At 44.9% G+C, this 24,345-nt stretch overlaps 1 protein-coding gene across 2 annotated transcripts in view; it reads right to left on the bottom strand.

Annotated features, from left to right (window-relative positions):
• The window catches only part of EPS15 (epidermal growth factor receptor pathway substrate 15), a 2,462,763-nt gene that overhangs the window by 419,861 nt on the left and 2,018,557 nt on the right, over positions 1 to 24,345 (bottom strand). For both annotated transcript variants that reach the window (XM_044086083.1, XM_044086082.1), the window contains exon 20: positions 11,259 to 11,419. In XM_044086083.1, the coding sequence (XP_043942018.1) occupies positions 11,259 to 11,419 (161 nt within the window). The remainder of the gene's footprint in view (positions 1 to 11,258; positions 11,420 to 24,345) is intronic.

Below are 24,345 nucleotides of genomic sequence, written 5' to 3'. Positions count from 1 at the left end.
GTCCCTTATTGAGGTGACAAGCTTGAGCCCACCATCGAAACTCCTGTTGAAGGCACGGAATTAGTGGTATTACTGTTACCAAACTTTGACAGTGTTGAGATCAGACACTCTTTAGGTACCATTGTAGTTTCTTCATATGCTGTCTGGCATATGGAATTAGTATGCAAGATGCCATGTAACCCAAGGCCTGCAGAATTTTTCTTGCAGGGAGTTGGGCCTTTGTCATCAACTGAAAATATTGAGTCAAATGTCCTTGCTTGTCTGGTGTGAGATAAGCCATATGGGCCATTGTATTCAAGCTGGCACCCAGGAATATTATCTCTTGTGAGGGCACTAGTTTTGACTTTTCGTTTACTGTGTACCCTAGGCAACTTAATAACCTTTTTACAAATGCCAGATGTTTTAGAAGAATGTCCTTGCTCTCTGCTTGAATCAGGCAGTCGTCCAGGTATAGATAAATTTAAATTCCTTTCTGTCTGCAAAATGCAATTATTGGTGCCAAGCACTTTGTGAAGACCCTGGGCATAGTAAATAAGCCAAAGGGCAGTGCAGAGAATTGGTAGTGCATTGAACCAGCTATGAATCTGAGGTATCTTCTGCAGTTTTGTCTGACAGGGACATGCAGGTATGCCTCCTTGAGGTCAAAAGTTACGAGCCAAGCCTTCTTGCCCAGCATGGGAAGAAGCTGCTGTAGTGTCAACATTTTGAATTTTGGAACATCCAGGTAAGTGTTTAGAGAAGAAAGATCCAGAATGGGCCTCCAGGCTTTGTCCTTTCTGGGAACCAGAAAGTGTCTTGAGTAAAAACCTTGTCCTTGCTCCTGTGTTGGTACCTTCTGAATAGCTCTCATGTCCATGAATGCTGTAATTTGTCTTTGAGCCTCTGCCCATTGATTTGGTGGCAGATTTGGCAATTCTTTTAGCCTTGGCAGAGTGTGAAAGTGGAACCTGTAACTTTGCGATATAATGTTGAGAACCCATTTGTCTTTGGTGATCATATGCCAATTGTGACAGAAAAGTGCCAGTTTTCCTCCCAAGGGAGCTGCCAAGAGAGAACTGTTTGACAGCTGTAATGGGAAGTCATTGGGGCTGTTTTTTGTAAGGTTGAGGCCTGTCGTCCCCTTCTTTCAGGGTTGATGCACCCCATTGTCGAGGCCTGTAAGGACCCTGTGGTTGACCTCTACCTCTTGGATGTCTGTATCTGTCCCTTTGAGGTCTGTCAGTAACTGGAAAGGACAAATTCTTTGTTGGCCAATTTCTGCTAAATCGAGGAGGCTGAACCTGTAAGAAATCCTTCACCGTTTGCATAGATTTTGCCTTATCCTCCATTTTCTTTAATACCTCTTCTGCCTTAACTCCAAATAAAACATCCTGCTGCAAAGGTGCATCCAACAATTTTGCTTTAACATGATCTGGTAACGTCTGTTCTTTTAACCAAGCATGTCTTCTAATGACAGATCCTGCAACTGCTGCTCTACAGGAGGCCTCTAATGAATCAAAACCACATTGCAAAGTATGTTTTCCCACTTCTCCAGCTGCATGCAATAAATCCTGCATTTCTTTATAATTAGAAGATTCTGAGTTTGGAAGCATTTTTTGTTTTAACTGAGACATCAAATATTGCTGATATTTTAGCATGTGAAACTGGCAATTTAAGGCCCTCATAGCTAAAGTTGTAAATGTATACACTTTCTTCCCCCATCTGTCTAATGCTCTGGAATCTCTGTCAGAGGGGACTGGATTCTTTGCTGAGAAGGCCTTTACCCCTTTGGGGCCCTGAGAAATAGTTTCAGGGTCAGCAGCAGGGCTTTTATAAAAAAATTTGTGAGAGTCAGGGACTCTGTAGTATCTATCAGGCTTAACTGGAGCAGGAGGTAAAGAATCAGGATTTAAACTGGATTCAGTATACACATCATCCACAATATCCAACAATGGCGGAATAGGAAGGGGTCTGTGTTGTGGTAATAAAAGGAAATCTCTGAGCCTTTTCTTGGATTCTGAATAATCCTGGCCCTCTCAATGGAAATGCTCCCTCATGGTATGTAAGGTTTCCCCAAAGGCGTAGTCCTCTGGTGGAGAGGCTGAAGGTATTGATTCCTCAGCATCAGAATCCTCATAAGGGGGTAAAGAGTATCCTAGGTCTGAGGATGAATCAGAAGAGATGGATACCTGGCCGGATGAGTCATAGTCTGCATCCTGTCTAGGCCTTTTATCAGGAGGGGGATGGGATCCCCTGATCAGGGTGATTAGATCTTCGAACATTTTGAGCATTTGTTTCTTAGGCATGGAGGCCTGCCTGGTGAATGTTGAATTTGTTTCTTTGTTTTTAAAGGAGTTTTAGACTTAGCTGAAGATGTAATGGTTAACTGAGTAGGTCTGAAAACATCCTCTGAAGCTACGGGTTGTTCAGCTACCCCGGACCCTTCTGAAGGGTTAGTCTCGGTAGGCTGTAAAACTGGTGCGTCCGAAGGCCCAGTCATCTCCACGTGGGAGTCAGAGGTGGCCTGAGGTTCTAAAGAAGCGGTCGTCAAGGGCTGCAAAGGCACCTCGCTGAAAACTGGAGAACTGGTGACTGGACTGGCCTAGAAGAGGCTTCGTTGTCAGTTTTGGGCCTCGGATGCCTGCCTTCGTCTTTGCACTTTTTGTGAATTCCGGTCATCGGAAGTTCCGACGGCATGGTATAATTGAATTTTCTGCCAAAATAATGTCGGGCAAAATCAAACCGTTTAATATTGCACTTGTTAAACCTAGCACAAAACCGACAACCTGTGACGTCGTGGTCTGGGCCTAGGCATGGGATACAATAAGAATGGAAATCCTTATGAAGTATTTGCTTTCCACAAGAAATACAGTTATTAATTTTTACTGACATCGGTCTGAGGCAAGAAAAAGTTTCCCCAACGGGGTACTTAGCTTTGTAGAAGACTTCGGTTCTGGATTCGGAAATGAAAATCTCAGGAGTCGGGCTACCGGCACTTGCAAACTGCTTTTGCTTCGAGTACCGCACGGCAAGAAAGACTGAAGAAAATGGTGTTGGTTGCATCTTATATACCCCTGTCGCACTGACGTCAGGGAGGAAGCAACAGCAACCGACACCGGACCAAGACTTTGGAACTCAGACCGACTGAGGGACCGCCTGACGGCTGGATAACCCAAGTGTAATGACTGCAGCAGTGTAACATGATGAACATCTATATAGTACAACTGACCCAATGTTTGTAGTGTGTCAAATAGTGGTGAAGAAGCCAGAGATGAAAAAAATGCGCACCTGGTCATTCCTAGCCCTGGAGAAGACATATGATAAGGTTCCAAGAAAACTGATTTGAACAGCACTGTGACACTTTGAAGTCCTGGAAACATTCATAGAATTAATACAGGCTACATACATGTACACTATGACACAAATACAAACTGTGTTTGGATTCATAGAGGGGTTTGTCAATGGAAGTGGATATGCACCAAGGTTCAGCTCAGAGTCCATTGGTCTTCATACAGGTTATGGAATACATTAACAAACAGGTCAGCGGGAGCAGATCAACAGAAAAGCCGTATGCAGATGATGTGGCATTACAGACAGACTCTGAAAATGAACTCCAGTAAATGAACCAAATGACAGGGGAATGGAATGCAAAAAGTACAGTTGTGTAAGAACCTACCAATAACAGTAGATGTCCTACTGATCACTGCTGCATTATTCCAAACTGTTAGGTTATCTCATCAAATAACCTAGAAATCTGGCTGGAGTATCAAAGCCAAAACCTTCTATACAACCATACATATGACCTCAGCCAATGGGCAAAAGGGTATACAGACAGACATACGAGTGCAAATCCTCAGATTATCTCCAAGTCGGTAAGCCCACAGATGCATAAGAAACAAATACTGGTCAGCTAAGAGGAGAGAGGTGATAAGACAATTCTTCCCCTTGTTCCATAAAGAAAAGAAAGGAAGAAACAGAGAAGGGGAGGTGGGTGGGAAAGAATACTGCAACAGTGACAAGAACGACATCTACTGTTATAAGTTCTTACACAACTGCAATGTGTCCTTCTTTAAATCACTGTTGCTGTATTCCAAACTGTTGGGTGATTCCCAGAGCTTTGAAGTGTGAAGGGTGGTTGGAAGAGCAATAGGAGAACTGCCCAGTAATTTGGAGAGGAGTGACCTACAGAAGATGGCTTTAGATTTAGAAAACTCATATACTCTGTAATGTTTGGTAAAGGTGTACAGTGAAGACCAATGAGCTGCTTCTACAATTGTTCTAGAGTCAATCCCCTGGTAAAAGACTACATATGAGGCCACTGTGCTAGCAGAATGCACCTTTGCTGGAGAAGTTGATCTTTTTCCATGTTGAGTTTAGCAAAAAGAAATGGATATAGAAATCCAGTTTGAAATAGTTTGTTTAGAGACTCGGTTCACTAACTTTAATTTTGGAATGAGGCAAACAGTTGGTTATACTGGCAGATATATTTAATCTTATCCAGGCTGAATCTGAACTATCTATGTTAAGAGAATGTAGGATCCTTTCTCTCTTGTTTTGTGGATTAGAGAAGAAGGTGGCAAGAAATATGGCCTGAATAAGAGACAGTTCATTAACCACTTTAAGCATGAATGAAGGATTGGTCCCTCAAGGACAGCCTGTCCTTGTGAATAATAAGGAAGGAAGAGGTTTCCATAAGTTTCTGAAGTTCAAAGACTCACCTGACTGAGGCAAGAGTTATTAGAAGAATGGTTTTCAAAGTTCAGAATTTTGAGATAGGCAGAGGCTGATGGTTTGAAAGTATGGAGAGTTCAGGCGGGATTGCTTTCATTGAGGTTTCAAGTAAAGTACTCCTTTTGAGAATTGCTTTACCTCTAATCCAGCCGAAATAGGGGGCATACCTCTCAAATGTACAGATTTGCAGAATGCCCAGATTTTTGCCTCATATTTTTGGTCTGTTCCTCATAAAATTTGTGATTTTTCTGGCAAATCACTGGAATGGTCTGAGGATTGAAATCAATAAATAATAATATAGATTTGTGTTTCAGACTTCATATCCTTCAGAAAAATGTTAGCTGAGACAAATCCTGTTATTCTAGCAACTTTATAAGTTTATAAGAGTAAAACAGCAATATTTTGAATTTGTCCCTATTTTTGGGCCTTTGTCCAGATTTTTTGCGCCAAGAGGTTGAGAGGTATGATAGGGGGATCTAGACGTACTTGGCAGATATGGCTGAAATGTATGCCTTAATAGATGAGTATGATGGGCTAGATTTCAACAGCTCAAACAGGAGAAGAACACTGGGATACCAACCTGTACTGGGTCCTGTTTTTTAGCCAGACACCAAATAGAAAATCTTTTCCATTTTGCTATACATGATTTTCTGGTAGCAGGTTTCCTAGCTTCTTTGAGAAACTTAAGCACTTTCCCAGAAAACTGATGTCTAAAAGGGATCAAAATCCTATCAGTCAGAATTTCAGGTTGAGGGATGGCAGGCTATGATGGAGTAATGAGCCCTTCTGCTGTGTGAGCAAATCCATTGTGAATGGTAGTTTCAGGTGATGACACTTGGCTAGGTGGAAGAGAAGGGGGAGGCAATGCTGCCTTGGCCAACAGGGAGTCACCACAAAGATCTCTGGGTAATCTATTTCTTTATTAATACCTTGGGAAGAAGAGGGAGTAGAGGGAAAGCATACAGGAAAATCCCTTTGCAAGGAAAAGACCATTGAGCTCATAGGTTCATAGGCTGGTACTAGGCTAGCGGCCCTACGGCCTATACAAGCCTAGACATAAGAATTCCCTGGATATTTCTTCCCACAATATTTACTTTCCTGGACCCCTATCTAGCAAGGCGACTAACTTGATCCCCGGGGTGAATTTCTTATCTCCCATCCAATCGTCAAGGTTCCTTTTGAAGAGGGACAAAGAGGCGCTCTGCTTGACATGTGTGGGCAGTCTATTCCAGAGTATGAGGAGTCTCTGGGTCAGGAACCTATCCCTCCAGCATGTTTTGTTCATTGTGATGACAATGTTTAGATCCCTGGAGCATGTGGCTCTGAGGGATTGGGACCTCTTTGGCTCTGAGGGATTGGGATTTCTTTAAGTGTAGCATGTCCAACAGCTCAGGGTTTGACATGGCCTTGTACGTTAAGCAGAGATCGCCTCTGAGTAGACGATATACCACAGAGTATAGCTGGAGTTTTTTTAGACTAGGGCATCTGCTTTAGGCCAGTGATTCTTTTAGTGAGGTATTTCTGTGGCCTTTCCAGCTGTTGCAGATGTCTTGTGAGGTACATACCAAATGTGGCGTTGTACTGTATAATGGGTCTAATGAGGGATGAGAACAGTGGGACAATGACCTCCTTTTTTCTGGATGAAAAGCATTTAGTGATGAGGTGTGCCACATAGAAGGATTTCCTGACTGTTGTGGTGATGTGGTTATCGAAGGTGAGATAACTGTCCACCTGTGTCCCCAAGTCTCTCATCACACTTTCAGTGTTTAGTGTACTGCCACCTATGTGGTAATTCATGGGTACATGGTTTTTCCAAAGGGGATAACTATACACTTCTTGACGTTAAGCTTGAGCCCATGGCTCTGGCACCAAGCATCTGTTTCTATAAGGCCCTTTTGTAGAATATCCACATCATCTGGGGAATTCAATAATGGCTCCCAGTTTGCAGTCATCTGCGAACTTTGTTAGCCAGAGTCCCTTAGTGTTGGTCTGTAATTCAGAGAGGTAGATGACAAACAAGAGCGGTCCCAGGACTGAACCCTGAGGTACTCCACTTGTCTGGAGCTGGATTTGGAGTCGGCTACTTTTACAGTCTGGGTTCTGTCAGTAAGCCTGTTGGCAACCCATCGAATGACGTAGGGATTTATGCCCAGCTTAGTAAGTTTATCTATGATTCCAGAGTGGGGGATGGTGTCAAAGGCCTTGGCGAGGTCCAGATAGGCTATGTGGATCGCCTTACCCTCATCCACAGCTCTGGAGACTGATTCGATGTCAATCAGGTTCAGGAGACAAGATCGTCCCTTCACGAACCCAAACTGGGTGGGGTCCAGTGTTTGAAGGTTGCCAATGTCTATTTATAAGTTCCATATTAATGCGTTCCATGCCCTTTGCGATCAGGCTTGTCAGACTGATGGGACAGTAGTTCCAGAGATCCAAGGTGGCTCCTCCCTTGTGGAGTGGGATAACTGTAGCTGTGTGCCACTCAGTGGGCACGAAGCCTGAGGTGAGGCTATGATTAAACATGACACTTAGGTGAGGTGCCAGTTCATTTTGTAGTTAATGTAGTACACAGCCCGGGATGTCATCTGGTCCCATGGATGCTGTATTCTTAGCTTTGGAGAGTGCGGTTTCTACCTGTGTGGCCGTGATTGCCGGAATTTGGCAATCTTTTGGTAGTGAGATGGGCCCTTTAGGGGGTGAGGGGGGGTGAAGTTGGCACTAAACAGATCTGCCAGGATATTGACAATATCCTTGGGATCAGTATATTTAATGCCATTGTGTTGTAGCTCAGAGCATTGTCATTTAGATTCTTGACATAACTATAGAATGCCTTGTGGTTGTCTTTGGAATCCTTAGCAATTTTATTTTCGTAACTAGCTTTGGAGGATTTTACGAGGGATCTCAGCTTCTTACTGAGGCTGGTAAGGGAGTTTTCTGCATCCTGGGATTTTCCTCTTTTTTGCAACAGTTTCTTCCTTCTGTTGTATAGTTTGTTTATGGCAGGGGACCACCAGATTGGCTTCCTTTTTTTGAAGGAGAGCATCTTGGTTCTATTTGGGATGGCATGATTCATGCATGAGTGGATGTGCTCGTACAGTGCGTTAGTGTAGGATTCAGCAGTCGAACTTTCAGTTCCCGTCTGCATGGGTGTCAGGAAGTTTGTCACTTCTGATTTAAGTAGTATGATGTTGGCTTTGGAGAATTTTTTTATGGAGGTTTCCTTACTGTGTGGGTGGGGGTGGGATGTGGATGTCAAGGGTGATTAGCTTATGGTCAGACCTGACCAATGAGGGGATGACCACTGGTGTGGAGCATCTATCTCCCATGCTGGTAATGACCAGGTCTAGGATACTGGAGCCCCTGGTGGGACAATGGATTAGTTTATCCAGGGTGTTGGAATTCATGAATTCCAAGAACCATTGGGAAAAGGTGTTGGTACCCGAGTAGTATTTCCAGTTAATGGAAGTGTAGTTGAAATCACCTAGTATTAGGGTGTTTGGTTGTATCTTAATATTTTCCAGTATGTTTAGAAAGGTGTAGTGAGAATCTTGGGACATGGTGGGGGATCTGCAGCAAGCTACAATTTGGATTTCAGTCTTACCTATTGTTAGTTGCACCTGGAGAATTTCAGATGCATTGTGTTGGGCAGCTAGCCTGGAGGTGTGAATATCCTTGGTGAATATGGAAACGCCTCCAACTTTAGTGTTTCGGTCTTGGTTTGGTAGCCAAAAAGTGTGGTAAGAGTTGTAGCCTGGTATTGCAGGGGTGCTCTCTGGAGCCTTGAACCAGGTCTCAGTTACTGCATTTTCCAAGCTTGAGGACAGTAGGTCCTGGTGCAAAAGAGCAGAAGTTGACTGTTATGGATGGAGGCAAATAGATCTATCTGTGGCACCCGCCTTTATAGATCCATCTGTGGCACTCCCCGTTTTGTGGACTACATCTAAGACCTCCCTGTTTGGCATCCATTCATGGGGATATTCCTTTGATCTGCTTAGAAAATCTGCCAGAACATCTTCCTGGGGCACCCCCGACCCCTGCTTATGTACCACATTACCGTCATGTTGTCTGCAAACACTCTCAAGAGACCTGCTTTTTGTGAGTAGGAGAAGATCTACAGCACCTGTATTAGTCCCCTCATCACTTATTTTGAAATGTAGTCCCAGGTTGAACTTTATCTGTGATATCCACCAAAGGATTACCTTTTTAGGCAAGGCAGGAGAGAAACTGGGGTTCTAAGGTATGTGAATGTACAGACCATGTGGATTTAAGGCACTAATGGATCTTACTGAGTCTGGCAAAGGGGACCATGTGGATGTTTGCTGCAATGAATCCTAGTGCTCTGAGGATCTCACTTGCAGTACAGGACTGCAAATAAAGGCGAAAAAGGTAGTAACTGGTTAGGCCCTGCACTATGTCTGGTGGAAGAAAAGCATGCATGGTGTCTAGGCTGCACCCGAAGAAAACTAGGTTTTGGGTTGGTTTCACTGGAGACTTCCTTAGGCTGAATGTGAACCCCAGGCCCTGTACGAAGGACAAGGTGAAGTTGAGATGCATCAATATCTGCTGAGAAGATGCCAGTATTAGTAGGTAGTCCAAATAAGGGAATATTTGAATTCCTAGAGTCCTGCAGTAAGCTATGACAAGAGAGAGACACTATGTTAAAACTCTGGGGTCTGTAGAAAGTCCAAACAGCAAAGGAGAAAACCAAAAGTGTGATGAGCAGAAAGGCATCCTTTAGGTACAGAGTTTGTAGGTACAGCACCATAAAAGAAGAGACAGAGAGAAAGGTGTCGAGGGTGGAGAGATTCAGTATGGGTCTCTAGTCTCCTCCTTTTCTTGGCGCAAGGAACTGTTTGGAATAGTGCCCTCTTCCTACATAATGCGGAATCAGGTTCTATTGCACTTCCTCCAAGTAAAGCTAGAAAGATGGGAGGGAGAAAATATATCAATGTGAAGAAGAGAAGAGGTGCCACTGAAAGAGGGAACTGTTTTCCAAGTCATTCTGTACCACTCTGAATTATGAAAAAACATTTGTATACCGTGATGAGCAGCTGTTATTTTAGGGATGAGGTGAGCCTTCTGGATAGGCACAGGAATGGACTGAGGTGTGGGGAGGTAACAGAAGGCAGTCAAGGTAGACTTGTCTGGGTAAGGAATCTTTCCAAATCTAGAGTCTCTTACTGATACAGGTAGATGGGGTTGAGGGATGAGAAGGCATGTGTGAGTTAGGGGTAGGGGATGAGTGAAGGATGGGTGCTGCCTGGTTGTGGGCGGGTTTATGTATTTTAGGTTAAAGGTAATGCTTAAGTTAGGGAATAGATGTAGCATTGTTAGTGAATGTTTGTGTGTCTGAGTCTTTCTTGTGCAGTGGGAGTGTTACGGGAAGGTTTTAATTAGTTATTTTAGTAATTTTATTAGTAATTTTAAGGTTAGTTAAGGTATAAAGCTAGGGTTGGGGGAGGGGCAGCATTAGAGTTAGGATTAACACCCATTACTAAAGAGAGCAGAGAAGCCTGCAGCATTGCCACTACTCAGACAAATTTGAGGCTAGTATTAAGGGGGGGTTTAGTTTTAATATTGTGAGAAGAAATGGTTTTCCTCTCTTGAACTGCTTTCTTTCTTTTTTTTTTTTTTGCTGTTGTGTATGACTGAACTTACTTTGTCAGTATTTTGCATTCAACATTAGGGCGGTTCAGTCATACATAGACCCATACATAAATACACACATACATACACACATATATAAATATATACATACATATACACACACACACACATATATATATATACACACACATACATAAAATTGCATATACAACAGATTGTATGTATGACTATATATACATATAAGCATGCGTTCACACTATATCACTCACACACACACGCGCGTGTGTGTAATAAATAAATAAATATATATATATATATATATATATATATATATATATATATATATACACATATATATATATATATATATATATATATATATACACATATATATATATATATATGTATATAAACATAAAAGGATACTGCAAATGTGACGTACTTGAGAAAGATGAATGTTTACTTACCCACAGAAAGTGATGGATTCTTTGGCTTCTTTAAAAAACATGGTCAGACAGATGGCAGAACTTTTTGTACAGTGAAGGCAGACAAATCCCTAGTGATCCTTATTATGGTGAGCAACTTGTCATTGTGAGAACATTTATCTGAAAAATTCCCACTAAGAAAACCGATTCTCACTGTTTCAGCATTCTACCATGGCCATGACTAAAATCAATGAAATTAGTAACTAAGCAGATCAAAATGATTCTCACTTGGGATGAATCCGATCTTTCACTGTCAGAATCCGAGTGTCTGTTCTTAAAATGAATACCAATCACTTTAATGCTGTGGGACCAAAGGAAACCAAACAATGAAATAACTCAGTACCCTATCCTATTAGACAAATACTCCAGATATAAATAAAGAAATAAGGTAAAAATGCACCAATTTCTGGCTGGTAACCATGGCTTCAAATCATGAAATAAAAAACACAGACATACTGAATTTACATCACCGGATGACACTACAGCCCCAAAAGGATCAGTGCTTGATAAGGCAAATGGATCAGTGGAAGACTGTTTGAAGAAGTCATCATCATCTTCAGTACTAGCTGCAACAGCAAATGGGTCTGTGCCTTTAAACGGATCACCTCCAAAAGGATCTGTAAAATAAAATGGAAAAACATGTCTGCGAAGTCAGCAAAAATGTACTTTCAGGCAAAGATTTTTAAGTGCACTTTGTGAAGATGTGCCCTTTCATTAAGGAAGTCTTGCAGTTTCATGGCAAATATATTTCTTTCTTTCAGTAATTGGGTATATTGGTCTAAAGACCTTTTTTCAGCCATGACTCAGGCCAGCAGTACAACGATACTATTTACACAAGACAAAGTATAATTTCTGCAAACATACAAGGAAATGAAAATAATACAATACCCAGACACAGGCTGTAATGTAGCACAGCTTAACGTAGAGGGAGGCAGACTAGGAATATAAAAGGACTTCAAGAGTGGGATGCTGTCCTGGGATAGACAAGGCATGGAGTTATTCATACAGCAGCATTACTAACAATAACATCATCTACAATAAAGTATCCATGTCTGCAAAACTAACTTGTACTTCAGTAAGCATAAAACACAAACATACATGCTAATGCAATGAGACGGCACCACAGAATGTCTGCGAGGGATTTGTTTAATCAAGATGCAATTAAACAGTGGACTGCTTCCACAAGTTACCCAAACAACAGGTGGGAAAGGAAAAGGAAAAGGAAAGCCCTGGATGTTGAGGAAACTAGCAAGCTCCTGCTCCTCCTGACATAATACAACCTAGCAGAGGCTACAAAAACCTGTGGTATGTTAATATGCTTTGTGGAAATGTTCCACCTCACAATCACAATTTGATTAAGCAGTTACCTCACAGAATATGGTCACAACAGTGATTATATGAAGCAAATGTAGGTAAACTATTAAACTCTGACGCCTGCAAATTACATCAAGCAGTACAGAGATGTGGTAAGGTGTTAAAAAGGGGTCTATATTAGGTCGCCAAAATGATATTCTAGCAAAAACCTATCCTGCAACCCGTAATCAGCGAAACTCGCTTCAGCAATTCACTGAATTCACTAACAGCAACAAAATAGTTGCCCGAAGCACAACAGACAACTACAGAACTTTGCCCTTTTCTCCACTGTAGTGCGTCTCGGAGTTGGTATATATAGTTAAGGGGGGTGTGGGGGGCAAAGCCCCACACTTGGGTGGGTTCCAGTCAACTAAAAGTTGGTCTGCTTGTTGCCCTTAGTAAATTCAGCAAATTGCTAATGCAATTTTCGCAAGTCACGAGTCACTGAAAAGGTGTTCATTGGAATACCATTTTGGCGAACTAATATAGATCAGTTAAAAAGCTCTTACAAGTAAGGTTCTAAGAAAAATTGTTCCACAGAGCAGTTTTTAAGCAGAAAGTTCAGACAAGGATTTGATCTCTAAAGAATACCTCTTTGGTAAGTATCTGTCCAAACAAGACATCTTCTGTCCCATTACTGATGGATTTTCTACACATCAGCAAGTCAAATAGCATCAGAAATACTCAGTCTAGATATATAATCCTCTTTTGCAACATCAACAGAATAGTTTGGAGGGACAGGTATATCTCACAAAGGATACCGCTGCTATGGAACAGATTCCCCATCCACATAAAACAATGTTCATCCCTGTCCATATTCAAGTACAACTTAAATCTAGGATTTGAAAGAGAAAATTTATCCCAAGACTGCCCACTATACTACTAATGGACTGAGACAGCTCCTAAATGGCTTTTGCCAGTCATGGGTCCCCTCAAATTATCTATGGTATGATCCCAGTTATTCTCCTTAGTGGTAATATATAAATGTGAAGTTGTTAAATCTCGCTGTTTATTCTCACTGATGGGTTCGGATGGCCATTAGCAAAGCTCAAGGTTTACCAGTAGATCGAGACCAAGCCCCTTATCCCATGATGCACTGCTGGAATTACCCCAAATCTAGTTTGCCACGGCACAGATCTCGGTGTTCCACATAGCTCGGACCAATTTTATTGGAAAGATTAGTCTATCTTCAAGTTTTAAAAACTTTTAGTTATGTACTTACCATAACTTCGGATGTATGGGATCCATCTCGCCTACATTCACAACAGATGGGTTCGGAGCCGATCCATCGGCTCCGACTCGGCAACTAATACACTAGCACGAAGTCTCTCATTGGCTGGGCTACTCCCTATCCCAGGATGCACTACACCTGCTTCCCCAGATCTTGTTTGTTCGCTTTCATACATCCATGCAAACACAGAAAAATTAGTAGTCACTATAACCAACTAAAGTTCTTCAAGAAAGATCTCCAAGAAAAAAGAGACTACAGCTCCTCTAAATCCGAATGGAAGGGGGAAGGAGGGTGGGTACTTATGAATGTAGGCGAGATGGATCCCATACATCCGAAGTTATGGTAAGTACATAACTAAAAGATGTAATGGGATCCTATCTCTACATTCACAACAGATGGGACAGCGTCCTAGCACCTACATCCCGGGTGGCTCATTGGAACACACTCCTGAGAACTGTGGAACCAAAGGAAGCTCTGCCTCGAGAAACCACATCCAATTTGTAATGAGAAATGAAAGTGTGTGGAGAAGTCCAGGTTGCCGCAGCACAAATATCATCTATTGATAACTTGGAGTGAAAAGCTACGGAAGTAGCCATTGCCCTGGTAGAATGAGCCTTGACTGGAAAGGGAAGGTCTTTGTTAGCCTGTGAATAAATAAAATGATACAATCTTTAATCCATTTAGATATGGAGGTTTTTGTTACTGGTTGACCCAATTTGTTCGCTGCAAAGGAAACAAACAATTGATTTGATTTCCGCGTTTGAGCGGTTCTATTCAAATAAAAACGCAGTTGTCTATGTACGTCCAATTGATGCAAAGTATATTCTGCGTTATTAGAGAATTCTGGGAAAAAGACAGGGAGTTCTATAGTTTGTTGAATACAGAAAGAAGAGGCCACTTTTGGTATAAATGCAGGGTTTAATTTCAATGAAACTCTATGCTTGTGAAAAATCAAATAGGAGGATCAGAACAAAGAGCTTGAAGTTCTGAAACTCGCCTAGCAGATGTTATGGCTACTAAAAAGGCCGTTTTCCAAGACAGAAATTTTAAATCACAAGTAGCAGCTGGTTTGAAAGGACGGGCAGTTAGGGCAGCAAGAACCATATTCAAATCCCAAGGGGGAACAGGATGAGATAAAGGAGGCCTAAGGAGCCAAGCCCCTTTAAGGAAAGCCTTACAAAGTTTGTGAGACATCAATGAAGGTTCAAAAGAAGCATGAAAATTAGAGATCGCTGCTAACTGAACCTTAATGGTAGAAACTGAAGAGCCCGACTGAAAAAGGAGGCCAGAAAATTCAGAACCTCCGATACTGGTGCAGTGAGAGGATCTATACCCGTTCTTGAGCCCAGAAGGCAAACCTTTTCCATTTACTGGAATAAAGTTTGATGGTGGAAGGTTTATGAGAAGAAGACAGTATGTGGACCACGTCCGGCGAAAGAGCATTGTCTCGGACTAAGGATGGAAGTGGAGTAACCATGCTGCCAACTTCAGGGACCTGAGAGACGGATGAAGCCGTCCTGACTGATGAGTCAACAGGTCTGGCACCGGATCCAGAAACCATGGACCTTCTATCGCATGCCTCTGTAGGAAAGGAAACCAAACTTGACGAGGCCAGTGCAGGGCAATCAAAATCATCTCGCTCTCCATGTAAATGGCCTTCTGTATCACCCTCGGTAGGAGGGGGAACGGAGGGAAGGCGTAGAGAAGACCGGGGGGCCAAATGTGAGTCAGAGCGTCCCTGGGAATCTGTCCCTGAGAAGGAAACAATGTGAAGAACTCTCTGCATTTCGCATTGTGAGGGCTGGCAAACAGGTCGCAGCAAGGAAGACCCCATCTGTCGAAGATTTTCGCAGCTATACCCTGGTTGAGGGACCACTCGTGGGGTAAAAGAATGGTCCTGCTTAATCTGTCCGCAATCACATTGGACTTCCCCGGTATGTGCGTTGCCATTAGAAAGCGGTTGGTAGCTACCGCCCAGTGCCAAAGTCTCATGGCTTCTCTGCATAGTGGGTAAGACCTGGTTCCACCTTGCTTGTTTATGTACCACACCACCGACATGTTGTCGGATAGGATAGTAATCGGGCCCTGTGGGAGAGCGTGATGGAGAGCTTGGAGTACGAATAGTACCGCTCTCATCTCCAGGACATTGATATGCAAATGCGTTTCCTGGATCTGCCATGTGCCTTGGACCGACCTGTCCAGGTAATGACCCCCCCACCCTACCTGGGAGGCGTCTGTAGTCACAGTGGCAATGGGACGTTGAGGTGTAAAGGGTCGCCCCTGGTCGAGATTTGATTGGAGAAGCCACCAATGCAGATCTCGACGGCAACTTTCCGTGATTATGATTAAGTGGTTCAAGGGAAGTTCCTGATAAGACCATTGAACCGACAGTAGCCATTGTAAAATTCGCATGTGAAGTCTGGCCAAGGGAACTAAAAGTATGGTCGCCATCGAGCCCAACAGTTGTAGGATCCGATGGGCGGGGCTCTTTGTAGGGGAGACAGGATTTGACTTGATCTTGTAAGACCTGAATTCTTGCTGCCGGTAAAAGGCGCATTCTTTTGTGTCTAAGTCTGCCTATGAAAGTAATACGCTGAGATGGCTGTAGTACAGATTTTTGCAAATTGAACGTGATCCCCAAGAAATGGCCCAAGGTGAACGTGGCTCTGAGCGCTTGGAGTAGTAGATGCTCGGAGGTGGCAGTAAGGAGCCAGTCGTCTAGATAAGGAAACACCTGGAATCCCAGACTTCTCAGGTGAGCAGTTACCACTGTCAGACACTTGGTGAACACCCTGGGGCTGTGGTGAGACCAAAGGGCAGTGCTCGAATTGAAATGACTGACTCCGAGGCGGGCGTAAATGGCTCCTGGACTCTTGAGCTATGGGAATGTGATAGTAAGCGTCCTGGAGATCTATGGAGCACATCCATGCATCTTTTTCCAGCAAAGGAAGAATAGATTGAAGAGTGACCATTCGAATTTGGACTTCTTCTGAAACGATTCAATGAACTGAGGTCCAAAATGGGCCTGAAGTCCCCTGTCTTTTTTGGTACCAAAAATAATTTTGAGTAAGTTCCTGATCCGATCTGGTCGATGGGGACAGGCTGGATGGCTCTTTTTTCTAGCAGATTCGAAACCTCTAATGCTGCCTGATCCCGCTGACTGGGTGGTACGTCCGGGATTTCCCTTAAAGAAAGGGGGGGTTTGTTGAAGGGGATGATATAACCTCCGGTAATAATGCGAAGCACCCACTGATCGCTTGTTATGGATTCCCAAGCTTGTGGGTGCGCTGCAAAGCGACCCCCGACTGGCTCCGGAGTTGCACAGTCGGGCAACAACTCAGGAATGCTGGTTGTATGAAGAACCACGAAAGGAATCGCGGTCTCCAGAGTAACGGGGGCCTCTGCCACCTCTGGGGCGGCGTCTTCCAAACCCCCCCCCCCCTGCCCCTGGAGGGGGAATCACTGGGTGGAGTAGGGAAAGACTTCTGAGATTTTCTAAACCACATTTTCCCTCCTCTCCCGGCCTTGGGGTAAGGCCTAGAAGGAGCGGAAAATCGGGCCCCAACGGCAGTCAAAGTCTTGCCCTCCTGCTCGCACCGAGTTAGTGTGTCCTTCACCTTGGGTCCAAACAAAGATGACCCATCAAAGGGGGCGTCGGCGAAGGAAGACTTGAAGGCCTCCGCGAACACAAGCGTAACCAGGCTTGTCTCCTGAGGGCAACGCCTGTTCCCGCTGCTCTACTCGCCCCTTCGGCTGCATATGAAATGAGCCTCATGGACGAGTTAACAATAGAAAAGAGGGTAGTCGGGGCCAGCGCCTCAGGTAGGATACCAACAAGAGAGTCATTTAGCTCTTTGAGAAGATCCCTTTGGAGCCTCGTAAAATGACATAAGTAGTTTAGCGACCGTAAGGCAAAGGCCGCTGAAGACAGGGTACGCTTCCCGTACCTATCCATACTCCTAGAATCCTTATTAGGAGGATGAATAGACGTCGAAGCCTCTGCCACGTCCTGCTGTGTGGCAGAAGCCACCACCAAAGCATCTACAGGCACACCCTTTGTGAGAAACTCCTTCTGGGGGGGGCTGACAAATTTATTGGGCCTGAGGCACCGGTTCCACAGAATCAGGGTGTTCCCATGCCCTTGAGAAACCAAATCAAGGAGTTCATCGAGGGCGGAGACACCCAGGAGGCGGAAGGCTGGGCCCCAAAGGCCTTGAGGAAGACTGACTCCTCAGCTGAAGGGGTTTTGGCTTGCCAGTCACTTCTCTGTCTCAGAATCTCCAAGATATCTGAGAAGGAGATATCATCCGAAGATGATTTGGGGACCCTTCTGCGTCATCGAGGTCAGTATCCGATGTAATAGACTCATCTTGGGAGTCTACGTGCTTCCTCTTACACAATTTCTTCCGTGGGGGTTCGTCCGAAGCAGTTTCGGACGGACCACCCGAAGAAGGGAACCCGATGGGGTATCCTCAGGCCCTGGGGCCCGCTGCCGGGGCTGCAACACAACAGAGGCACCAGTCTCCAAATCTAGGGACGGTGAGGTAGAATCTTGCTGAACCGGCAAAGGCATGGCCAGTTCGCTCCTCATGGCCTCAAAGGCCGGACCTCCAGAATCCAAGGAGGTCACTGGTCTAGAGGCCACGATGGCACTGGGAATTCCAGCAGCCGATGCTCCGAGAGGAAGACTAGGCACCGAGCACCCAATCCCAAAGTATTCCCCTCGGGCCTGGCTGAAGAGGTCGCAGTACCAAACCCTGAACCGGAGGACAGGGTAGGAAGCACAGTCGGAACCGAGACCTCGAAGGGGTCTCTGCTCCGACCGTATGGCTCCGCTTTGCTCCACCACCACCGACTCCAACGGCTCCGAGGAGGTTGGAGGAGGAATCGAATGTGTTGGAGGGGGGATCGGCTCCGAAGCTAACTGTGCTGGAGCCGAGACCAATTTAGTAAACACTGGAGATTGGAATAGCCTCTGTAAAACCCTATCCAGGTCCGAATCTGAAAGTCTCGATGATTTAGAGGAGGTAGACAATCGAGAAGACTTTCCTCTCGGCTCCGAGAGAGAAGGGGACCGGCTCCGAAACGGCTCCAATGTTATCGGCGCCGACTCCACCACAGCATGGACCACCGTCTGCACCGAAGGAGCCTTCTCCGGAGCCGAGGGGGAAGAGTCTGAGCTGCACACTTCCACCGGCTCCGAAGCCATTGGAACCGATGGAGGTGATTCACCTCTCGATACTCCAACTTGCGGCTCCGAAGACAATGGAGCCGAGGTAGGAGGTATCGAGGCAGACCCTTCGACCCTCGGCCCCGAAGTCAGTGGAGCCGAGGAAGAAGAGGTCAATTTTGTCTTTTTAGAAGTCGGCTCCGACGGACTTGTCGGAGCCGACGATCTTTTCTTTTTGGAAGCAACAGGTAGATCTAAGGCTTCCTCAAAAGAAGGCTTGATAAGCCCTTTCAATATTAATTTGTTCTTGCGTTCTTGAAGAACTCTAGATGAGAACGCATGACAGACGCTACAAGTCTCTTGCAGATGTTTCGGACCCAAACAATAAACACATACTGAATGACTGTCTGTAATGGACATTTTATATTTGCACCGAGTGCATTTTTTAAAACCTGACTTTTGTTCCTTAGACATGATACAGGCTACAACAAGTACAACTCTAAGGAAATACTACTCTACACAACAAGTATAGCACTAAACACAAATTGCGCCAACTGAAAAGCGAGACACACTGGCGCAGTACTGGTGAAAGTTTACCTCACAACAATTTGAAAATTAAACGCCCAAAGCCCTCTAATTTAAATGGGCTTTGCCCAAAAAACAACTAACCAAAGGTCAATAACAACTAAAATCACTCAAAAGGTAGGGCAAAGGCCCTCTAACTTAAACGGGCCTTGCCCGACTGAACAAATTAAATTTTTTTAGACACAAGCACTCAACAAAAACACAATAAGAACTAGTAATAAATAGCTGTTAAAACAGCTGTTTGGTTAATATGGACAAAAATTCCCTAGGTCAAGGACCAATAAGGTAAAAAGAACCACTTAGCTCCAGCCAAGTCGAGACCACGTCCAGCTTGTTAAGCGGCAAACGAGATCTGGAAGCAGGTGTAGTGCATCCTGGGATAGGGAGTAGCCCAGCCAATGAGAGACTTCGTGCTAGTGTATTAGTTGCCGAGTCGGAGCCGATGGATCGGCTCCGAACCCATCTGTTGTGAATGTAGGCGAGATAGGATCCCATTACATCTTTTACTTAACTTTCATTCTTGTTAGGATAGTTTATATATATACATATATATATATATATATATATATATATATATATATATATATATATATATATATATATATATAGATAGATAGATTTAGATAAGTGCCCTGTATTGGCTTTGTTTTTTCTATAGAAGTGCTTCTAGTTGGCAGTTGGCCTTGTATTTAACTCAATTCTTAAGTCAGTAGTTATTGAAATAGTTGCTTTGAGTGTGTTTTTTCCATTTGTTTAAATTTGTCTAAATTTAAAAGGATGTCTGATAAGAAAGAGAAGCCACATCCTAAATCTGGCTTCAAAAAATGTCCGGATTGTGGACAAAAAATGTCAATCGCTGATGGGCACCTTCAGTGTGTTTATTGTCTGGGGGCATTACACCTCCAAGACTCTTGTAGCATCTGTTACTCCTTCTCTTCCAGGGTACTTTTAGAGAGGAGGAGGAAATTGGTGGATATGGGTTTACTTCAGCACCTCTTCTCGGAAGCACTGGGTGACCAGGATGGTGCTAGTAAATCCTCTAAATCATCCAAGTCTTCAGGTGACTCCAAGTTATCGAAAAAGGCTAAAAAAATGGAGAGTGTAGGGTCATTGGTTCCACTGCCTTTGGAACAGAGTGTCCCTTCTGTTCGGAGCCAGCTCACAGCTTTGGAGCCGGTTTCTGAGATTCCCTCATCTCCTCTGCTCCAAACAGCATCCTCGGTGCACTCCTCAAAGTCTTCTGTCAGCCTCTCAGATCTGGATATGGACCGGATGGACCGGTTGGTGCAGAAGCTTTTACGGGCACCAGACCTCGCCAAATTGTTGTCGGCTCCGATGCCTTCGTCGGAAGCGAAGACCATTAACCTAGACTTGATTGCTACTCCACTGAGCTGTACAGGACTATTGGTGCCGGAGTAGGCTGACCTGATGGTTGTTGAGCTTGTGGAGCAGAGACCTGCTCCAGTGTTATCGGTTCCATCTACTCGGACATCCTCGACACCGACCAGGGACTCTAGGAGCCGACACTCTTCTGTTGGGTCCGGAGAGGATAGTCGTACTGATTTGTCGGTGCCGACTCTTCCTCTCGGGGCTTCGGCTTGGATGAGCTTGGCTCCTGCCTCGGTGCGGGAGGATCAGACGGTCCCTTCGGATCCATCTACCCCTTCTCTTCGGAGTCATGGTGCGTTTGATGCCATGAGGAGAGTCCGGTCTTCAAAGACATCATCAGCATCAGGTCTGGCTTCCTCCTCCCCTCAAGCGCCTGCGTCCGCTCCTGCTTCTTCCGGTCAACCCATGCATAGAGACCCTGAGCCTCAAGTAGCCCCACAGGGCACCCCCTGCTCTTCTGAGACCTCCCCAGAAGCTCCCACTGAGGCGGTATCCAGGAAGAGTCTGTGCAAGAGGAGGCACTTGGACTCCCCACAGGAGTCTTTGACATCTGACACTGACTTGGATGAGTCAGAAGGTCCCCTCGATCCCCCTCTGAGGATATCTCCTTTGCAGAGATATTAGAGATCCTTAATCACAGGGGTGGTTGGCAGTCCAAAAGCCCTACTGACGATGTGTCAGTGCTCTTGAAGGCTTTCGGGTTTCAACCTTCCACCTCTTGGGTGTCTCAGCCTTATGATGAGCTCATGAAGCTGATCTCTCGTAAGGCGTGGGAGTCTCCGGAGGCCATGGAACCTGTCCCTCGGAAGCCAAATAAGTTAATCTCTGCCCCTGTGTACAAAGCATTTTTGACTAAGGGAGTGCCTGTTGATGCCATGGTGGTGGCGGCAGCCACCAAAAAGGAAACGTCTGAGACGTCCTCACCTATCCATCCTCCTAACAGAGATTCCAGGATCATGGATAGATATGGGAAACACATATTTTGTTCAGCGACTTTTTCCCTTCGATCACTGAACTATTTAACCCATTTTACCAGACTACAAAGAGATCTCCTGAAAGAGCTAGGAGATACCCTCCAGGGTACGGTAGATGCAGGGGTTGCCGACAAATTTAACACCCAGCTCACTGCCCTAAACTCGATTGTGAACTCGTCCATGCATCTCTTATCTCACGCAGATGATGGTTCGAGTAGAGCCACTAGTTCAGGCATAGTTCTGCGTAGACAACCCTGGATGCATCTCTGTTCCTTTGTGGAGCCTTTCAAGTCTTCCTTTATCAACACCCCATTTGATGGCTCATCCCTGTTTGGGCCCAAAGTAAAGGTAACTCTAACCAGGTGTGAGCAGGAAGGAAAGACCTTGTCTGCCATTGGAGTCCGTTTTTCTACCCCTACTCGGCTCTATCCCAAGGGCCGTAAGGGCGGAAAGATGTGGTTCCAAAAAGCCCGGGGAGCCTTTCAGGACACACTTGGCAAAACCCCCTCTAGAGGCAGAGGAGGGGGTTATAATGGAAGACGCTGCCTGCGCGGCGGGGGGGGGGGGGTCTGCAACAGCAGGGTGACAGAGGCCAGTTCTCTGGTCAGCCCTACCAGCGCTCCTGAAAGGAGACCCAGCTGTCTGGCTATAGAGGCAGTCGGGGGTCGCTTATCTTTGTACCGAGAAGCCTGGCTAAGTATAACATCCGATACCTGCGTACAAAGCATAATTTCTGGAGGGTATTTCATACCGTTCTCTTACCCTCCCACTCCTGTCAACAGAATCCCGGATGTTCCACCCAGTCTCAGGGAAAGTACAGTTTTGTACCTACCATAAATGTAGATGTTCGAGTGCTCATACAGCTGCAGTCATTACAGATGGGTTATCCTGCCGTCAGTCGGGTCCTCGGTTGGCCGAATTCCAAAGTCTAGGTCCGGCGTCGGTTGTCGTCGCTTCTTCCCTGATGTCAGTGCGGCAGGGGTATAAAAGAGGCAGCCGACGCCATCTTCTTCAGTTTTTCTTGCCCCAGATGTCAGGTGCCCCCAGAAGGAAGGCAAAACATAAATTTGTGTAATCATGCAATATAGAATAATCAAAAAACAGTAGTTGCAAGCAAATACACCATAAAAGAATACCCCAAATAGGTTGTATGAGAAGGTGTTTGTCATAATGCCTGTCCTAAGAGGGGACGGAGGGGGGGGGGGTAACCTGGACTGCAGCTGTATGAGCACTCGAACATCTACATTTATGGTAGGTACAAAACTGTACTATGTTCATCATGCATACAGCTGCAGTCATTACAGATGGGAAGAATCCCAAAGCTAAGTAGGGGTGGCAGGCACTAAGTGGAACTAGGAGGAGCAAGGATGCCCTGCAAGACTGCTGTGACAAATCCTGCTCTAGATTTAGAGTATAGTGGAAGGTGATAGTGTTTGGAGAAAGTGTGCACTGAACTCCAAGTGGCTGCTTCCAAAATGTCCTTGGTAGGAAACCCCCTGAGGAAAGCTGCAGAGGTAGCTGTGGCCCTGGTGGAGTGGCATCTGATGCTTGTAGGCACAGTTTTTCCATGAAAAGAGTAACAAAAGCGTATACAGTAGGCTATCCATTTTGAGATTGTCTGTTTGGAAATAGCCATACCTGTAGCATAGGACACAAAGAGTTGCTCGGATTTCCTGTATGGCTTTGTCCTGTCCAAATAATAACGAAGTTGTCTGTGAATGTCCAAGGAATGCAGTAGTCTTTCCCCTTTGTTTTGTGGATTAGGATAAAAGGTAGGTAAGTGGATAGTCTGATTCAAAGCTACACTGGATACTACCTTTGGCATAAATGTAGGGTTGGTTCATAAGGAAACTCTGTCCTGATGGAAAATGATGAAAGGTTGCACAGCCATGAAGGCTTGTAGCTCCGAAACCCTGCATGCTGAGGTGATAGCCAGAAGGAAGGCTGTTTTCCATGACAAGTATTGTAGTTCTGTTGAAGCAGCTGGCTCGAAGGGAGGAAGGGTGTGGTTTCCTTGGGGGTTTTATATTCTTTGCCCCTCTGAGGAGCTGTCTTAAGAGAGGATGAGAGAATAAAGGAGGATCTGTGTTGTATTGTGCTGAAATGGCTGAAGCGTGGATTTTGATGGAGGAGAAGGAAAGTCCACTGTTTAACATCTCAGCTAGGTACTGTAAAATTTGAGGTAAATTTATTACCCCAGGATTCTGGCCCTTTTGTTGATTCCAGGCACAAAATTGTTTCCATTTGGCGGAGTAGGCTTTTCTAGTAGAAGGTCTTCTGGCCTCCAAGATGACGTCCTCCACCTCCTTGGAGAGGAGAAACTGTTGGGAAATCAAGGAATTCTCCATGCAGCTAGATTTAGAGTTTTGAGATGGCTGTGAAGAGTTTTGTAGTTGTGCTGGGACAACAGAAGAGGGACTAGAGGTAGGATCTACGGTGGGGAATGTGTCAGGCTCTTCAGGAGCGGACACCAGTGTTGTCTTGGCCAGTCTGGAGCAATGAGAATCATTTTCGGCCTCTCTGCTCTGGCTTTTAATAGAACTTTGGGCAGCAGAGGAAGAGGCGGAAAGGCATAGACTGTCAACGTTGTCCAATTGAAAGAAAGTGCGTCCACTTTCCAGGCCTGTGGATGATAATTCCTTGAACAAAATTTTTTCAACTGGTAATTTCTGTGGGTAGCAAAGAGATCTATGTCCGGCTGTCCCCATGCCTGAGTTACCTTTCGTGTGGATCCGTCATATTTCTGCTTAGGCTGTCTGCCAGTGTGTTTTCCTTCCCTGGCAGGAATTGTGCCTGTAGTTGAATTTGCAATTCCAATGCTGTGTTCCATAGGGTCATGGC

The sequence above is a fragment of the Protopterus annectens genome, chromosome 10.part0, assembly GCF_019279795.1.
Source record: "Protopterus annectens isolate FY-2018-M chromosome 10.part0, PAN1.0, whole genome shotgun sequence".
Lineage (NCBI taxonomy): Eukaryota > Metazoa > Chordata > Ceratodontiformes > Protopteridae > Protopterus > Protopterus annectens.
The sequence above is the reverse complement of the archived record's forward strand: the minus strand, read 5'-3'. Positions and strand labels throughout refer to the sequence as shown.